Source organism: Arabidopsis lyrata (genome assembly GCF_000004255.2).
Source record: "Arabidopsis lyrata subsp. lyrata unplaced genomic scaffold ARALYscaffold_2, whole genome shotgun sequence".
Taxonomy (NCBI): Eukaryota; Viridiplantae; Streptophyta; class Magnoliopsida; order Brassicales; family Brassicaceae; genus Arabidopsis; species Arabidopsis lyrata.
Window position 1 is genome coordinate 15,670,504 of NW_003302554.1, and position 15,954 is coordinate 15,686,457.

The following is a 15,954-nucleotide window of genomic DNA, read 5'->3' on the forward strand; positions in this document are numbered from 1 at the left end:
CTCTTTTATGTTTTGCCCCTGTTGCTTACTGTCTCCACTAGTTTGATTTTAGAAAATAGATTATTAGCTTTACTAAAAAAAAAAATTTGGTGGGGTTTCTAAAATAGTCTTCTGGTGTTCTTTCATGAAAAATTGCCTCTTTTAATTTGTAGCATACGTTTGAGTTTTGAACGAGCAAGATATATGAGTGACAGAAGTACGTAATACGATGTTATCCTAAGGATATAGAGGATTATTAAAATTTAGTAAGATGGATTGCGAAGGTAATTTTAAAAAAAAAACAAACAAACAAACATACCCAAACCAAAAAAAAGAGGAATTGAAAAATTTCCTTTGAATTACAAAGGAAGGTGGAATGGGTACCTATTTGGGTATATCTGAGAGCCTTGGCGGCTCAAAAAGTAAAATTTTCAACTACGTCCGGGAAAGACTTAATGAACGGATTAATGGCTGGTCAGCTAAATATCTGTCAAAAGGTGGGAAAGAGACGATGATTAAGTCAGTTGCGTTGGCTCTGCCAACCTATGTGATGTCTTGTTTTAAACTTCCTCAAGAGTTAATATCTAAGTTAACAAGTGCAATCTCAAATTATTGGTGGAGTTCCAATGGGAGAGACCGTGGGATCCATTGGATTGCTTGGGAAAAATTGTGTATGGATAAAGATAAAAGTGGTTTGAGCTTTCACTCTCTAGACACGTTTAATGATGCCATGTTGGCAAAACAGTACTGGCGATTAATACATTTTCCAAACTCCTTAGTAGCTCGAGTACTAAAAGGTAGATATTTCAGGAATATTCATCCTTTACAAGCAAAAAAAACAAACTCTCCATCGTTTGGATGGAAGAGTATATTTTCGACCAAAAGCTTGGCTGAAGTGGGAGCACGATGGTCCCTAGGTTCAGGTTACAACTTATCGGTCTGGAGAGATCCTTGGCTTCCGGATGTTATTCCACGTCCCGCAAATGGAAGAGAAAAATTGTTACATCCAAATCTAATGGTAAACCATTTAATTAATCCGGTTACTAAAGAATGGCACCTTTCTATTCTACATGAATTTATGGATCCGGTGGATATTCAATTAATTCGAGGACTTACTATTAGTCAAGTTCAGAAGCCAGATAGGCTTATTTGGCATCATACAAACTCAGGGAGATATATAATAAAGTCAGCCTATCGGCTTGCCCGAGGGATGACTGAATCGATTGAATGGGGTCCAAATTGTAAAATTTTACAAGCACAAGCTTGGAAAGCCAAAGCCCCTCCAAAAATAAAACACTTTTTATGGCAAATCGCTTCGGGATCCTTAGCAGTAACTTTAAAATTAGCTCATCGAGGGATTCGGTGTGATATTACCTGTAAAAGATGTGAGATGGCTGAGAAAACAATTAATCATGCTTTATTTGAGTGCCCACATTCTCAAAAAGTCTGGGAATTATCCGAAATACCTATGGTATCAGGTAGTTTTCCTCTAAGGTCGGAATTCTCTAATCTAGACTATCTTTATTGGAGGATACCACATCCTGTAGATGGGGCGGAGAAATCTTACTGTTATGCTTGGATTTTGTGGTTTATATGGAAAGATAGAAATAAGAAGGTTTTCAAAGGAATACAATCTGAACCCACATATATTTTAAATCACGCTTTGAGTGAAAAATTAATGTGGGAAGAAGCTCAATTGGATCCAATGGAAGATAACACTATGACGGAAATTATGGAAAGCCCAATCCAATCTATAAAATGTCGGATTGATGGCTCTTGGAAATCTTCGGACCCAACTATGGGTATAGGATGGTGGTGTTTTCAAGGAACTGATCAAACTTTGCTGCTTGGTGCAAAATGCCTTCGGAGATGTCCCTTCCCCCTTTACTCGGAGTTGGAAGCTTTAATTTTGGCTATGAAGAATATCTTTTCAAGAAGAATTGATTGTCAGGCTTTTGAAACAGATTGTTCTGAGTTAGTCTCGATGGTTCAGTCTCCTGAAGAATGGCCCGCATTCTCCAATCTGCTAGACGAGTTGGAGTTGCTCCGTGTCTCTTTTCCCTTTTTCTCGCTTTCTCTTATTTCTCGTTTATGTAATATTAAGGCGGACTGTTTAGCCCGTTCTTCTAGACTTCTGTTTTCTGATGTTACTTTTTTAAACTCTTCTCCACCTAGTTGGGCAACTAATCATGGAGTTACTTTTTAATGAATGTGTGGTTGATAAAAAAAAAAAAAAAACAAACATACAACGTGACATTATTGAGAAATTAAATGCTCTATATGACCTATTATATTTGTACAGAAATTTATAGTATAAGAAATAAAACCAATGGTGAAACTACAATCAAAGACAAAAAATGTTTAATAATTTGATTAGGTGAAAAGATCAATAAAAAAGAAATTTCCACTAATTTAAAAAGGAGAAAACTGACAAAAAAATACCATCTTTAGAAGAAAAGATTATATCATATCTTTGACCCAAAAAGAGAGAATTATTGTTCTAATAATTTCATCTTTACAAGACTTCTATCATAATTGTGAAAGTTTCTCTGTCCAGAAAAAGAAAAAAATCAAACAAGAAACAAGAAACAAGAAATAAGAAAGTTCTTAGTTCTTACTGCAACCATCCATGGAGTACATAAATGTTAGAATGTACTACATATGAGATGTTCGAAACTTCAAAGTGATAACTACATGGTAACATGGACAACATTTGATGTTAATGATATGTGAAATATAAACATCAGACACAATAATATCAAATATATATTATAATGATTTCCTCATACGTTAACGTGTTATAGACAAAACCGAAGATACAAAGTCTTCAAGATCTCACACAGTTTCTATGCACAAAAGGTGGCAACGAAAAATCAAACTGTCACACAAAAAAAAAGAGAGAGCCTTTTGGTGTTCTTTGTTTCTGACTTTTCAGGTCAAAAGCGCTCCCGAGTCTTGTTGTTGTTGTTCTTGTTCAGGTTTTGTCATGGAAGCTAATTCACCAGAAATGCTTCTCAAGAGCTGTTTACAGTACATGTCTTGCGCTTGTGTCACATTCTTCACACGACTGGCTCTAACCCAAGCAGGCTCTTCAGGGACGAGACGAGAGAGACCAAATTTCAGAAGCAAAAGTACATGTTCCATGATGAGAATTGCCGCGAGCCCCGGTTCGATCTTCCATTTGCCTTCTTGATCATATAAGCATACCAAGAGTACCGAGTTTGTGCATATGGACATTACTACTAGAAACTGAAAACACAGAATAAAGAAATCACTCAATAGTGAGATAAAAGATCGAAATATTTACTCTTTTTTTTTTGCTATCTAAGTTACCTGCCATATGTTTAACCAAGCTCCAATTGTTGCAGCAGCACGAGGAAGAGGTCTTCGAAGTGTCACCAATAGCTTTAAAGCATTTGTTCTTATTTCCATTACATTGCTCTGTGTACGACATTTATTCAGGTTTCAAGAAAAGCTAAAGATGCCATTGAGAAAATAGTACTAGAAAATGTAAATGTTACCACTGCAGCAAGGGCAAAAGCAAGAGGGAAGGCACAAGCAAACATCATAATCATTCCAAACTGCAAAGCCAGCTCGAGGGAATCTGCGATGTAAAATGAAATTTTAGCTGAGACATTTGCAAGCTACATCAAAAGATAACCAAACAAGATCATTGACTTCATAAGTTTCTTACCATCAAAAAGTCCATCTTCAAGTTCTACCCCAATGCTTGCTGAATATGTAGGCTTGAAATATTCCTTCTCCACTCTTGAGGCTATTTGAATTTTCCCTGTTGATGATCCATCTTCCATTTTCTTCTTCGTCCTGGAAAAAGGAAGCAGTTACGTCATTTCTTACAAGTTCTGACTTCTGAGCATAAGCTGCTTAGGTGAATAAAGAGTGTACCTAGCTCTATATTTTCTGTAGCTGTACTTAAGATAAGGTAAAGAACCATCCATCAAAGTCCAGAAAACCTGCAGAATAATTGAATTTTAAACATATGCAAGTAACAATATCTTCAAAGGAGAGTTTTAATCACAGCATCGTCTTTCTTGTTACCTGTGAGATTATTAACCGTTGGATCAATACTTGTCGAAGTGTCATGAAGTTTCGATGTAAAAGAACGTGATAGAAGATCCCAATGTATGTCTGCATAAAATAGAGCCCAAAAACCTGCAATGCCGATAATTTCCATAGCCATGATTAGAAAAGAGAAACAGTGACTCTGCAAAACAATGCTTTTCTTACTTTGTAAATCAAGCTATTAGCTCGATATTCCACACTCTCGTTGATTTCTCGATTTATCAGCTTGACAGATACTTTGCCTCCTAGCCGAGTGAGGTACTGAATGATTAGAAGGTAGATAGCTGTCAATACATACCTGAGACCACCATAGAGAAATTGTCATGATTGTAACAAAGTTGCTAACACATGGGACTGGTAAAGCTTGTAAACAAAAAAATAAGTAAGCTCTCACTTGATTATGTCAGATGTGATAATCTCGAAAATATGAGCATACGCCAGCTCAAATGGAAGTTGGAGGCAGATAATGCTCATGATAACTAGAACATCATTCCTAAACCTCTTGCGATAAGCAAACCATTCATATCTTTGATATGCTTCCTTCTCTTTGGATCTCTCATTTCCGAGATTCTTAATAAGCTCCTTTGGAAATGGAAGGGAACTCCATTCCATTCCGAGAAATCTATATCCTTGGCTGGGGCCAACTAAACAATTAATTTGCCATCTATTGATAGAGAATTGACACAAAACATGAAATCAGAAAATGGAAAACAAATCTTAATATGTTGCATAATTATGCACCAGTGTAGGGGAATCCTACCTAGCTAACAAGGCCGCGTTTTTACGTTTCCAGAATTGAAGAAACAAGGCAGCCCAGAGTATTGTGCTCACAAAGAAAATTGGGAGAGCAAGAAACTGCAAGGATCTGACCAAAAGAAACATTGAAAACAAGGCATGATGGATGTGCCGGCATGTCTATTAGTATTAACTTAAGACATTGTAACAGAATTAGGAACTTACCCAAAATCAACCATCTGCACTATAAACCCAAGTAAGGCTGGAAATATCAACCATTGCGTATACATTCCCAAGAACGAAAAGTAGACTCCAATCTGTGATTTTTCTACGTTAAGAGTTTCATACCAACAGCTTTCTGCTACATATAGCATATTAAGATTTATAAGTGTCTACCTTTGCACCGAAGTAAGAGTAGATCTGATCAATTGGTTGGTTTGTGAAGTTCCACCAATTTAATGCCCAAGTTTGGAGAAGTTCCTTCCTCTTGAATTCATCTACAAACAGAGTAGCTTACCATGAATTCATCTAGAGTCTAAACTGCTTTTAACCCAACAGACATAACAGAGTAGCTTACCATGAAGAGGAAACATTTGTTTAATGACGCCCTCTGATTCCAACCTTCGAAGTAATGATTCCCCTGCTACCCAACAAAACACTCTGCCGTTAAGTTTCAGAGTGACATCGTATCCACCACAGTTTACCTGTAACTCAAGAGTTCATTTGCTATGTCATAAATCAAGAACACTGTAAACTGACTCACTAAAGCAATAGAAAACAATAGTTAAATCTGCAATAAATAATAACCATAAAAGACATGATTTGGAGATATGGAACTTACAATTCCGTAAATAAGATGTTGATAGCACCGAAAACGTTCAAACCAGCTGAACAGTAACCCATCAGGTTGCCGAATGAAAGCCTCAGACCCTTGCATCTCAAAGGGCAGATCAATTCCTGAAGCGAGAGATAACCATCAAACTTGTGACAAACACAAATGAGGAAATATCTGCGATACCACTTAAGAAGATGTTCATTTATCAACTTAAGGCTACGAGGAAACAGTATTTACCGAGACGAGTAGGTTTGCGTATATGAAGCTCTGCTGCTGCATTGCCCAAGGTCTCCAAAGGAGCTGCTACCTGAAGAAATACTTGAATTGCAGTTATCTCAAACATCAGTCTCATAGTAGCAAAACACTCTTCAAAGTATTTGATAGATTTACAGCTAAATAAGGAAAGAAACTTCACTAGATACTTTGTTTAAAGTCACCAATCTGTTGAATCCTAGACATAATTTAGCAAGTTTTATCAAACAAAACTCATTTCTACAAAAATTCACACCTCCAGGGACACACACTCCTTGAATTTCAGATCAGTAGTTTTGTATGACAAATGCAAGACTTTCGCACCTAAAAACCCTGATTGCTCACAAAATTACTAATAAATTGGTCAAAGAAAGACCGACCTTGAGAAACTCATCTGCGAGACCGACGACTCTATCAACAACCATCCCTCTCTTCTTTAGTTCAGTCACCAAAAACTCAACACAGTTTCCTTCTTCTTCCAGAACCCTCTTAGGAACCACCATTGCAACCTCGTGAACAACTCGCTCCTCCCCATTACTCCCATTCATTTCCAAACACCGACTCACACAAGAAAAATTTGAGATTTCTTGTATCTGCTTCCCGAAACTTCGCTCAGTAGCTGAAAGCTTCTAACTTTCCCCTCTTTCTTCTAAGATCTGACTCAAAGGTTCCACCTTTATTCACTTTTTTTTTCTCTGAACTACTTTTCCTCCCCTGTAATTAATCTAATTTTCCGGTTTCTGGGCCACAAAAGGGGATCAGGGTTTTAAAGTCGGAACACTGCAACAATCAAGAATACGATTCCAACATTCCTTTAAAAAAAAATCGAATTTTTACTACGTATCTCTCGTTATCTCTCACGAATTTGAATCTTGCGTTAATTCAGAAAACGTTTCTGGAGAATGGAAGAGACAAGACAAAGCCTTCGGGGTTTGAATTTGAAAATTAGATTGAAGTTTGGGAAAAAAACTACTACATGCAAAAAGATCCAAAACAATTTTACTTCTAGTATGAGTTGGCACGCAGATGATGAGTGATCCATCGTGTAAAAAAGAGTGACACATCGGACGGTGCTGACAAGCGTGCCTCGTGTGTGTGACTGTTTATTATCACAATTCACAAGGATAGAGCCTAAACCGGGTAATGACCGACATTTATACTAAACCGGTCAATTCCGATTTGAATTTTGAAAACCAAAGTTGACTTTATAAGCTTCCTCCCTCATATCTATATATACATTTTTGGATGACTTTTAGCAAATAAATCCTGGAGTTGAAATGTATTTACGGATGAATGCCATTGGCATTAATTATTTAAATTTGAAAAATATTAATTAAAGATATTACCAACACGATTTCGAGAATCATAAATTCATATCTTCCTTAATTTTCTGAGTCATTAATGTGATAATCTTTAGGAAATATTTCTCTGTAAAAAAAAAAAATCCACATTAATGAAGGCATTAAAATCGACACTAACAATTAAATTATTTAGATATTCAATTATTTTAAGATTCTTATATCTTATTTGATATTTTTTTTTTTATATCTCATTCTTTAATTACTGCGTTTAGAATTTATTGGTTGTTACCTATTTTTTGGTGAAATTTATTGGTTGTTACTTAATAAGTAATTATGGTGCGTTTATTTTAGTTAATATCTAATTTAAAGGATTTGTTTTCTTTTATTATTAATAAACGAATAACATGTATAGAAATAAAAGATTTTTCTTGCGACTCCATAATAAAAATATTAAACTCTTATTTTCTACATTTCTTACACATAATATCCTCTTATTCAATAACAAAAAATATATATTGCATATTTTTAAAAATATTTATAATATTTAAAATATATAAAAAGTTTGTAATATTAATATTATTTCAACTCTATACAAATTTAATTTATATGTATATATATCTTATGGGAACCATTTAAAAGAAATTTTTAAATTGACTTGAATTATATAGCTTTTAAATAAAAGTATTATTAAAAAGAAAAATAACTAAATGATGTTTAATTTCACAGGACGGGTAATATGATGGGACGGGTTTGGGTTGATATTTATAAAATATAGTATACCACGGGTGAAATCTTAAAATTAATAATCAAAATAATCTATCAAACAAATTACATTTTGATTTTTTTAAGAAAATATAGCCCCGCGGTGTACCGCGGGTTAAAATCTAGTCCTCTTCAATCTCTAACGCGTCGAGATATTTTCCTAAATACAGAGAAAACCCTAAAGTCTCTGTTTTTGCGAATTTTCTCTACAGATAGATCGAAGCTAATTGTTCCGGAGGGAGATCTAGAGGAATCGATTCAACATGGGTAACACAGATAAGCTGATGAATCAGATATTCGATTTGAAATTCACGTCCAAGTCTCTGCAAAGGCAATCAAGGAAGTGTGAGAAGGAAGAGAAAGCAGAGAAATTGAAGGTGAAGAAGGCGATCGAGAAGGGGAACATGGATGGTGCTCGGATCTACGCTGAGAACGCCATTCGTAAGCGTAGCGAGCAGATGAACTACCTCCGTCTCGCTTCTCGCCTGGACGCTGTTGTTGCTCGTCTTGATACTCAGGCTAAGATGACCACCATCACCAAATCCATGACCAATATCGTCAAGTCCCTTGAGTCTTCGCTTGCCACAGGTATTTCATCGGCTTTGAATTATCCGAAATTATCTTCCTATGCTGCTCATAGGTTTAGTATATTGTATGTCTTTTTGCTCTCGGTGGTTGTGTTACTGATCATTAAGTAAGGCTTAATTCTGTGAAATTGAGGTTGGATATGTATGACCACCATGGTTTATGGCGTATTAGTTAAGAGTTAAGATAATTTAAGGTAATGTAAACTTGAAGGATGCTTCTGAATATAGATCAGGAAGGTTTTGTGTATATGAAATACATGAAAGGTTTTATCTTTTTGTTCTTTCTGTGATACAATCCTTTAGTCTCAGTTGAGCACTAGTTTTTGATTCATTGTGTTGTAACAATTTTGGTTCTTATCTGTTTTCTGTTTCTTGTCACCAGGGAATCTACAGAAGATGTCAGAGACAATGGATTCATTCGAGAAGCAGTTTGTGAACATGGAGGTCCAAGCTGAGTTCATGGAGAATGCTATGGCTGGTTCAACTTCATTGTCCACTCCAGAAGGCGAAGTCAACAGCCTTATGCAGCAGGTTGCAGATGACTATGGTTTGGAAGTCTCTGTGGGACTTCCTCAGCCTGCTGGTCATGCCATTCCTACTAAGACAGAGGAGAAAGTTGATGAGGACGATTTGTCAAGGAGGCTTGCAGAGCTTAAAGCCAGAGGATAAGTGCGCTAACCTACATCCGTGCTTGGACTACCTGCCACTTTGCACGCGATCCTTATCGAATTGTTGCTTCTATTTTCTGCAAACATGGGCGTATTTATGTATATTGCTCACTTTGAAATATGCTTTGTTTATAACTTTATATAAAAAACCTTCGTGTGGTTTTAGTTTTTACCATTTTAATGATATGCTTTCCTTTTGAGTTGTGCATTAAAGAGTGTTTTGCTCAGTCGCTTTTGGTCTCATGGACTAAGATACACGGGAGATACACCCAACATCCTTATTCGGAGAGTCTAGTGTTATATTTCATGCTGATTATTCTTTTGTGCAAAACCCTTTATCATGCTACAATCCTTGTGAGCCAGTGAATCTTCTTTAGAAGCTTGTTGATCATCTTGGTTGATTTAGGGCGTGATAGATGGAAGCCGATGGAGTCAAGGTACCAGCCACTCCTACTGCTCATGCCAACAATGCGTCCCCCATTGACTGAGAAAGTGAAGGGTGTTCCCTGTTCAACTCCATAAGGTCCATATACCTGTTTATTGCTCTTGAAGGTCATTGATCTGATTACAGGAGTGCCACTGTCAACCACTATAGAGTAGTAGCCACTCACGCCAGTCAGATACTCATCTGGATATTGCAGCTTTAGCTGCAGAAACTCAGTTCATGTTAAAGAAACCAAAATCTGAGGGAGGAAGTTAAAGAGAGACAGAATCCAGAGTAAGAGAGGATCATACCTCTGCTGTTTTGTTGCCTCCTACACCTCCATGCTTCTCTGATTTCGCGGGTTTACCATTCTTATCGTAGATCACCGAGATGGAGTCAATGCAATGATCATATACAAGTCTGATCTCACGGACACCATGATAGATCCCATCATCCCAAGTGGTTCCTCCATTTCTTCCCCAGGGTCCTACGAACACAGTCAGATTCTTATCACCTTGTTGTTGTTGATCCATGAGTCCGTCCTGCTGTTTGATTGACAGTTTGTGACGATGCAAGGGAAGATGCTAAGAAACCAAAGTTTTACTAGAAAGAATAAGCTGCTAATTAATCTGATACCATCTATGCAGAACCAAACTAGTTATTTGCTGCAGTAGAGGCTTTTTGGAATTGAAACAGGTTGCAGATTGATACGAAACAAGAATTGAGTGTTTAGAAAGAACGCATATAAAAAGACGTCCAAGCTTCATGAGAAAGGTATTGGATTCCAGGACAGCAATGTAAGAGGACGATATATATGTGTTTGATTGTCTTATCTTTCTTTACAGAAAGAAAAAAGAACTAGGAGATTCCAGAAAACTTCAAGAAGAAACATTTAACATGGAACAAATTCCAAAAGTGTTCATCATAGTGCCAAAAACAAGTTGAGAGGAATATTATTTTACCTCCTGTTTTCACATTACCAAGATTTTAAAACTTGCTCTAGTATGTATTCTATGCAATATGAACATGTCCTTTGCTTTCTGACACAGGAAGGTTTGAATTTTTTTACCATAATGGTTACTCTGAAGTAAGATCAAGCCATTTATCATTATATCTCATTCCTGTTTTTTACATGACTATTGACGAACTCCTATACTCTGCTATTACATGAATAAACCGAGGGGTCCAATGATAGAAAGAACAAATGAACAAACTAACTGTAGAAGCATCTGATAGAAGAAAGCTGCAGGTGAACGTAGCAGCAAAAGAATCAGCAAACTAATCCAGAAAATGCGAAAGTGCCCATCTCGGGAATCATTTCTATCTCATTCTCTCTCTCAGCATCTTCAGCCCCATGTACCTGCAATTATGGTCAAGGAAATTTGTTTTTAAGTCTGATCAAAAAGGACACACAGTTCCAAAGAGTATACACTTTGATAGTTTTTTCTTACCTTCCAAGCATCATCAAGGTAGCCTGAGGATTAGTCCCTGGAGAGATATTGAAGGTTGATCCATCCACGAGTCTAAGAGAATTAACACCAATGACTTTGAGATCAGAGTCCACTACTTTTCCTACAACAGCGCCTCCATGGTAGTGCCAGATTGTGCTCACAGTTCGTCTGCAGAAATCTGCCATCACTAGATCATTTGATTGGTCCACAGGCAATGGAGCTCCAACAAACCTGAACCTACGGTTCCCAAACCATTCCCTGATCATAAAGTCCTGCATAGCTCGGCTCCTGAGTATTTCTCCAATCTTCCTAGTCCCATTGACACATCTCTCTAGATCCTGTGGATCACTGAAGTAGTTGAACCTAACAATTGGGTTGATCCTTACATCCGTTGACGCCAACCTTAGTAACCCAATAGACACTGGACCTAGGATCTTTTCCATTATAGTTGTCACAGGGACGTACAAAGGAGAAGCTGGCGCTCTGATGAACACAGAATGTAAAGGCGATGCAAACGGAATCACAGTGGAAGCAGCCTCAAGAAAAGCCCCTTCCTCAGTAATACCCACGACTTGTATCAGTGAGTTCTCCATTGGAACCGGAGGTACAATGGAGATACCATTCCTCGGGTTATCATACACAAAATCTCCCACATGAGGCTGGTCAAGAGCCACAGGGATCCCCCAAGTCGAAAGATAACTTCTTGGACCTATCCCACTAAGAAAAAGCAACTGTGGACTACCGAGTGCACCAGCTGACAATATCACCTCTCCTCTGTCCCGTATTATTGCGTGATGGTAACGTCCCAGCTGATCACGGTAAACCACTCCAATCGCAGAGACGTTGGAACCCGAGTCACTTGGAGATGAAGCCAGCAATACTCTCTCTACAGTTGCGTAAACTGCAACTCTAATGTTGGAACTTCTTGCATATCTGAGAAGATCTGCAGAGCTGTGTCTCCTCCCAGTACGATCGAACGTGGAACCTCCAATCTTAGTCCCCACTTTATGCTCCAAGGTGAAGCCATTAAACGGATGGACACCAACTTCAAGCAACGCATCCCTAATTGCAGTCTGCCAAGTCCTGAGCTGGGGTCTAAACACAATCGCTCTCTCCACCCACTCATAAGACTGATTCACACTACTCAGATCCCAAGTAAGACCCGAATTCTCAAAGAACTGTTTATCAGCACGGCTATAGAACCCAGCATTGATTGCGCTGCTTCCTCCAAGAACACGACCTCTGGCGTTAGGAACTCCTTCCTCAGAGATGAAGGACTGAGCCGGCGAGTCAAAATTGTTGACGTCAGTGAGAGTGGACAAGAAACCGTCGTGTGACATCACGTTAGGTCTGTTGTACGGAACGCCGCCGCGTTCTAGCAGAAGAACCCGGAAAGATTGCGAAAGTGTGGCGGCTAATGGACATCCCGCCGTTCCTCCTCCGACGATTATGTAATCGTAGTAATCCTCCGACGCAAAATCAGTTGCGTTCGATACGAATCGCATGAAACCGGGCGCTGCAACGAAGATTCCAACAGTAAGAACAACAGTGAAACAGAAGAATCTCAAAATCAAATTAGGGATTAGCAAAACATCGATCATCGTTTTCTTTTAACTCTCAACGCGATTTCTTGCAATTACTCAGACGCGATACAGAGAAATCAACGAAACCTCATCAAAAACTCCATCGTCGCTAAAGATTACAATGTTTCAAGCATTAACACGAGATTCTACAGAAATTTTCTCGGAAACTTACGTCGATTAACGCGTGGCCTTGCATTAGACCAAGGAACTACTCCAAGAAGAAGAAGCACAACGAACGCCGTGTAGAGAAGAGAAGAATCAATCCGTTTCGTCATTCTCGCTCTTCGATTGAAGATTTTCTCAGAGCTGATGGAAAATTAAATTTTCCCGGGAAAGTGAGAAGTTTCTCAGTTACAGAGAGAAACAGAGAAGAAGAAGTTAAAAAAGAAGAGGACTCAAATCAAATGGCGCTTGGTTTCTGTTATAGAGAGTGTTTCTCAGCTCTCGAACGCTGATGTAAAAGTAATCGCAGCCGTCGATAACATTTAGACCAAGTTGAGATCAACGGTTGTCAAGAGAGTTAATTCTGAGCCGTACCGCAGTGGATAATAGCTCTCCCTATAGTTGACGGCCGTTAGCAACAGTCTCTGACTCTCGGGACGCCTTAACGTCGTCGTCTTGTTGTAACCGTACCGGTTTGATAACTGCCAGTCGAATTCCGGTCCAATCCGGTTAAGATAAGATAACAGGATTTAGCCACGTGTCATGAAGTTGTGCGGATTAGACTGTAGCCAGTGTTATCACTACCGTCTAAAACACAGAGAGAGAGGAGCAAGAATGGCGATGGCGATGTTACCGGCGCTCTTCTCTTCTCCTTCGATTCTAACCAGCAGAATCAGATGCGGAGCCACAGCTAACAGCGGCGGCGCACTCTCATCTACTTCTTCTGACTCCGATCTTAGGAGAGGTGTTCCCTTGTATAAGCCCAAATCATACGAGGTTCTAGCCACTGACGCCGCCAATTCTCTTGCTTTCGCTCTCCAGGATTCAAAATCTCGTTTGGAAATCGATTTTCCGTAATCCCTTTACTCTTACTCTATATCGATTCTCCCAATTTGGTGTGTTTGGGTTCGTAGTTTTAATGGCTTTTTTTCGCTCTTTTTGTTCATGTGTAGACCTTTACCCAGTAGCATTTCTTCTTACAAGGTAATTTATTTTATTTTGTTACCATTGTGACTTAGTTTTTTTAGCGAAGTTTTATAACTGTGTTCGACATGCAAAATTTGTATAGGGTTCGTCAGACGACTTTATTGATGCTAATATACAACTGGCCGTGACTGTTGTCCGCAAACTTCAGGAGAAAATTGAGACAAGAGCTTGCATTGTAATCTATCTCCTTCATTACTCTATATATTACTCATCCTTGTTATTTGGTTCTTCTGACCTATGAATGATCGAACATGCTTCAGGTTTTTCCTGACAAGCCTGAGAAGCACAGGGCTTCTCAACGCTTCAAAGCGGCATTTGATTCGGTAGACTTAGAAATTCCAGTTTGCTGCATTTTTTGCATATGTTAGGAATAACCTTGTAAGATTCTGAATACTTGATGCTTAACAATTTGTGTGTTTCTCATCAGGTTGATGGCATAAGTATTGGTTCTCTAGATGATATACCTGGTAGCTCTGTCACCAATTTCTTCAGGTCCATAAGGAGTATCCTGGACTTTGATTTTGAAGATGAAAATGAAGGTATAGCTAAAACTGTCCTTTTTCACTTGGATTTTTACTTATTTTAACAGATGGATTATTGCATTTATTCATGAGGATTATGTGTTCCTGCAGGAACTTGGGAGCCCAAGGAGCCTCCGACCCTTTATATATTTATCAATTGCAGCACTCGGGAACTCTCTTTCATAGAGAAGTTTGTGGTATTGAATCCTTTTATCTTTTCTTATCGTAACATGGAACTTGGTTTAGATACGTTCACTGTCTATAGTCATTTTTGAATTTTTCTTTGTGCCTTCTATGTCATTCTTAATCTGTAAGTTGTTGGTCTATACTTGCAGGAAACCTTTGCCAGTTCAACCCCAGCTCTTCTGTTCAATCTTGAGCTAGATACTTTGCGGTATTATCACTATTGAGACCTCAATTTTTTGCGTAACTCAATCCCTCTCGGTTTCCTCACTTCTGGTGACAAATGAATTTTAGTGCAGTGCTGACCTAGGGCTTCTTGGCTTCCCTCCTAAAGATCTGCACTACCGGTTTCTTTCTCAATTTATTCCCGTCTTTTATATCCGAACCAGAGAGTATTCAAAGGTACTTTTCAATTAGGATGATATTTTCTCAGCGGACCTTTCCTGGCTGCTTGCATAATTGAAGCAGCATAATAGTTGTTTGTGTTGCTTGGCTAAGACAGTGGCAGTGGCACCATTTGTGTTAAACTACAACGGAGCACTTTTCCGACAATATCCTGGTAAATGCTAGACTATTCTTTACAAAACTAAAACAATATATAGCATACCTGTACCTATTTGTGTTGTGACTTCCTTGATCACTAAACATGATGTGATGCTTGTCTCAGTCTCTCTATCAGATCTGCATAATCATTCTCAATTCCAGTGGCCTGAACTTGGGAGAGTGTTTTCTCTATCTATATCTGATATGGAAAAAAAATGCAGGGCCATGGCAGGTGATGCTTAAGCAAACTGATGGTTCATATGCGTGTGTTGCAGAAAGCCCTACTCGTTTCACGCTGGGTGAAGTATGTGCGCTAAAAGTGTTTAACCTTTTGTATATAGTCCTTTACCCAACCTCTGGAAAAAAAAAGTAACAAGCTTTGATTGATGTGGATGCAAACAGACGAAGGAAGAGCTGTTGCAGGTTCTGGGACTACAAGAAGAGAAAGGAAGCTCACTCGAGTTCCTGCGCAGGGGATACAAGGTTAGCACATTGTCTAGATTGTTTTTGTCTCTTGTATGTGCGCATAGAAGCTTAAACTGGTCCGATTCTGATGGTGTTTCAGTCGGCAACTTGGTGGGAAGAGGATGTGGAGCTTGAGGCATCATCTAATTGGCGTAACTGAACGATGGCCAAGTCATGGATTCACACTTTTGGTATGTTTGTTAAGTCCCTCAAGATCGAGATATTTACACTTGTATATGTGCAAAGTTGGTAGAGAGAGTTTGGGAGATGTTAATGGGAATGATAAAGGATAGTTTGAAAATGATGTCTATATAAACTCAGTCCAATTATGATAGTGTCTGCTCCACCCACTTTAATTCTTTCTTCAACACAATCGCAAACTATGAACAATCTTAGGAAATGACGAAGAAACTATTTTAGGAAGATTTACAAT

General features: G+C 38.4%; 5 protein-coding genes across 6 annotated transcripts; 2 read left to right on the forward strand and 3 right to left on the reverse strand.

The window, feature by feature from the left end:
• Positions 1 to 2,722: 2,722 nt before the first annotated feature.
• On the reverse strand, positions 2,723 to 6,935 carry LOC9324966 (anoctamin-like protein At1g73020). Of its 2 annotated transcripts, none has more exons than XM_021035991.1 (15): positions 6,265 to 6,935; positions 5,870 to 5,939; positions 5,639 to 5,754; positions 5,375 to 5,501; positions 5,194 to 5,294; positions 5,023 to 5,114; positions 4,823 to 4,927; positions 4,457 to 4,726; positions 4,228 to 4,360; positions 4,039 to 4,152; positions 3,886 to 3,953; positions 3,674 to 3,804; positions 3,501 to 3,583; positions 3,313 to 3,420; positions 2,723 to 3,228 (listed from the first exon to the last, which is right to left on the reverse strand). In XM_021035991.1, the coding sequence occupies exons 1-15, from the start codon at positions 6,430 to 6,432 to the stop codon at positions 2,911 to 2,913; spliced, it is 2,004 nt and encodes a 667-aa protein (XP_020891650.1). In that variant the 5' UTR covers positions 6,433 to 6,935; the 3' UTR covers positions 2,723 to 2,910. The 2 variants fall into 2 exon arrangements, with proteins under 2 accessions (XP_020891650.1, XP_020891651.1); XM_021035992.1 differs by having other exon boundaries at positions 4,457 to 4,696; positions 6,265 to 6,840.
• A 1,144-nt stretch (positions 6,936 to 8,079) lies between these two features.
• Positions 8,080 to 9,410, forward strand: LOC9324967 (ESCRT-related protein CHMP1B). Its single transcript, XM_021034103.1, has 2 exons — positions 8,080 to 8,535; positions 8,917 to 9,410. The coding sequence occupies exons 1-2, from the start codon at positions 8,211 to 8,213 to the stop codon at positions 9,201 to 9,203; spliced, it is 612 nt and encodes a 203-aa protein (XP_020889762.1). The 5' UTR covers positions 8,080 to 8,210; the 3' UTR covers positions 9,204 to 9,410.
• LOC9323532 (jacalin-related lectin 19) lies at positions 9,404 to 10,553 on the reverse strand. The gene is made up of 3 exons (XM_002888858.2): positions 10,263 to 10,553; positions 9,938 to 10,171; positions 9,404 to 9,849 (listed from the first exon to the last, which is right to left on the reverse strand). Exons 1-3 carry the CDS (start codon positions 10,263 to 10,265, stop codon positions 9,541 to 9,543), a joined length of 546 nt encoding a protein of 181 aa, XP_002888904.2. The 5' UTR covers positions 10,266 to 10,553; the 3' UTR covers positions 9,404 to 9,540.
• Positions 10,554 to 10,703: 150 nt separating this feature from the next.
• Positions 10,704 to 13,299, reverse strand: LOC9324968 ((R)-mandelonitrile lyase-like). The gene is made up of 3 exons (XM_021034100.1): positions 12,833 to 13,299; positions 11,078 to 12,593; positions 10,704 to 10,986 (listed from the first exon to the last, which is right to left on the reverse strand). Exons 1-3 carry the CDS (start codon positions 12,933 to 12,935, stop codon positions 10,947 to 10,949), a joined length of 1,659 nt encoding a protein of 552 aa, XP_020889759.1. The 5' UTR covers positions 12,936 to 13,299; the 3' UTR covers positions 10,704 to 10,946.
• Positions 13,300 to 13,387: 88 nt separating this feature from the next.
• On the forward strand, positions 13,388 to 15,877 carry LOC9324969 (protein LOW PSII ACCUMULATION 3, chloroplastic). Its single transcript, XM_002887422.2, has 12 exons — positions 13,388 to 13,676; positions 13,776 to 13,806; positions 13,892 to 13,984; positions 14,070 to 14,132; positions 14,237 to 14,348; positions 14,442 to 14,527; positions 14,666 to 14,724; positions 14,813 to 14,915; positions 15,012 to 15,072; positions 15,278 to 15,360; positions 15,459 to 15,539; positions 15,622 to 15,877. The coding sequence occupies exons 1-12, from the start codon at positions 13,438 to 13,440 to the stop codon at positions 15,679 to 15,681; spliced, it is 1,071 nt and encodes a 356-aa protein (XP_002887468.1). The 5' UTR covers positions 13,388 to 13,437; the 3' UTR covers positions 15,682 to 15,877.
• Positions 15,878 to 15,954: the final 77 nt, after the last annotated feature.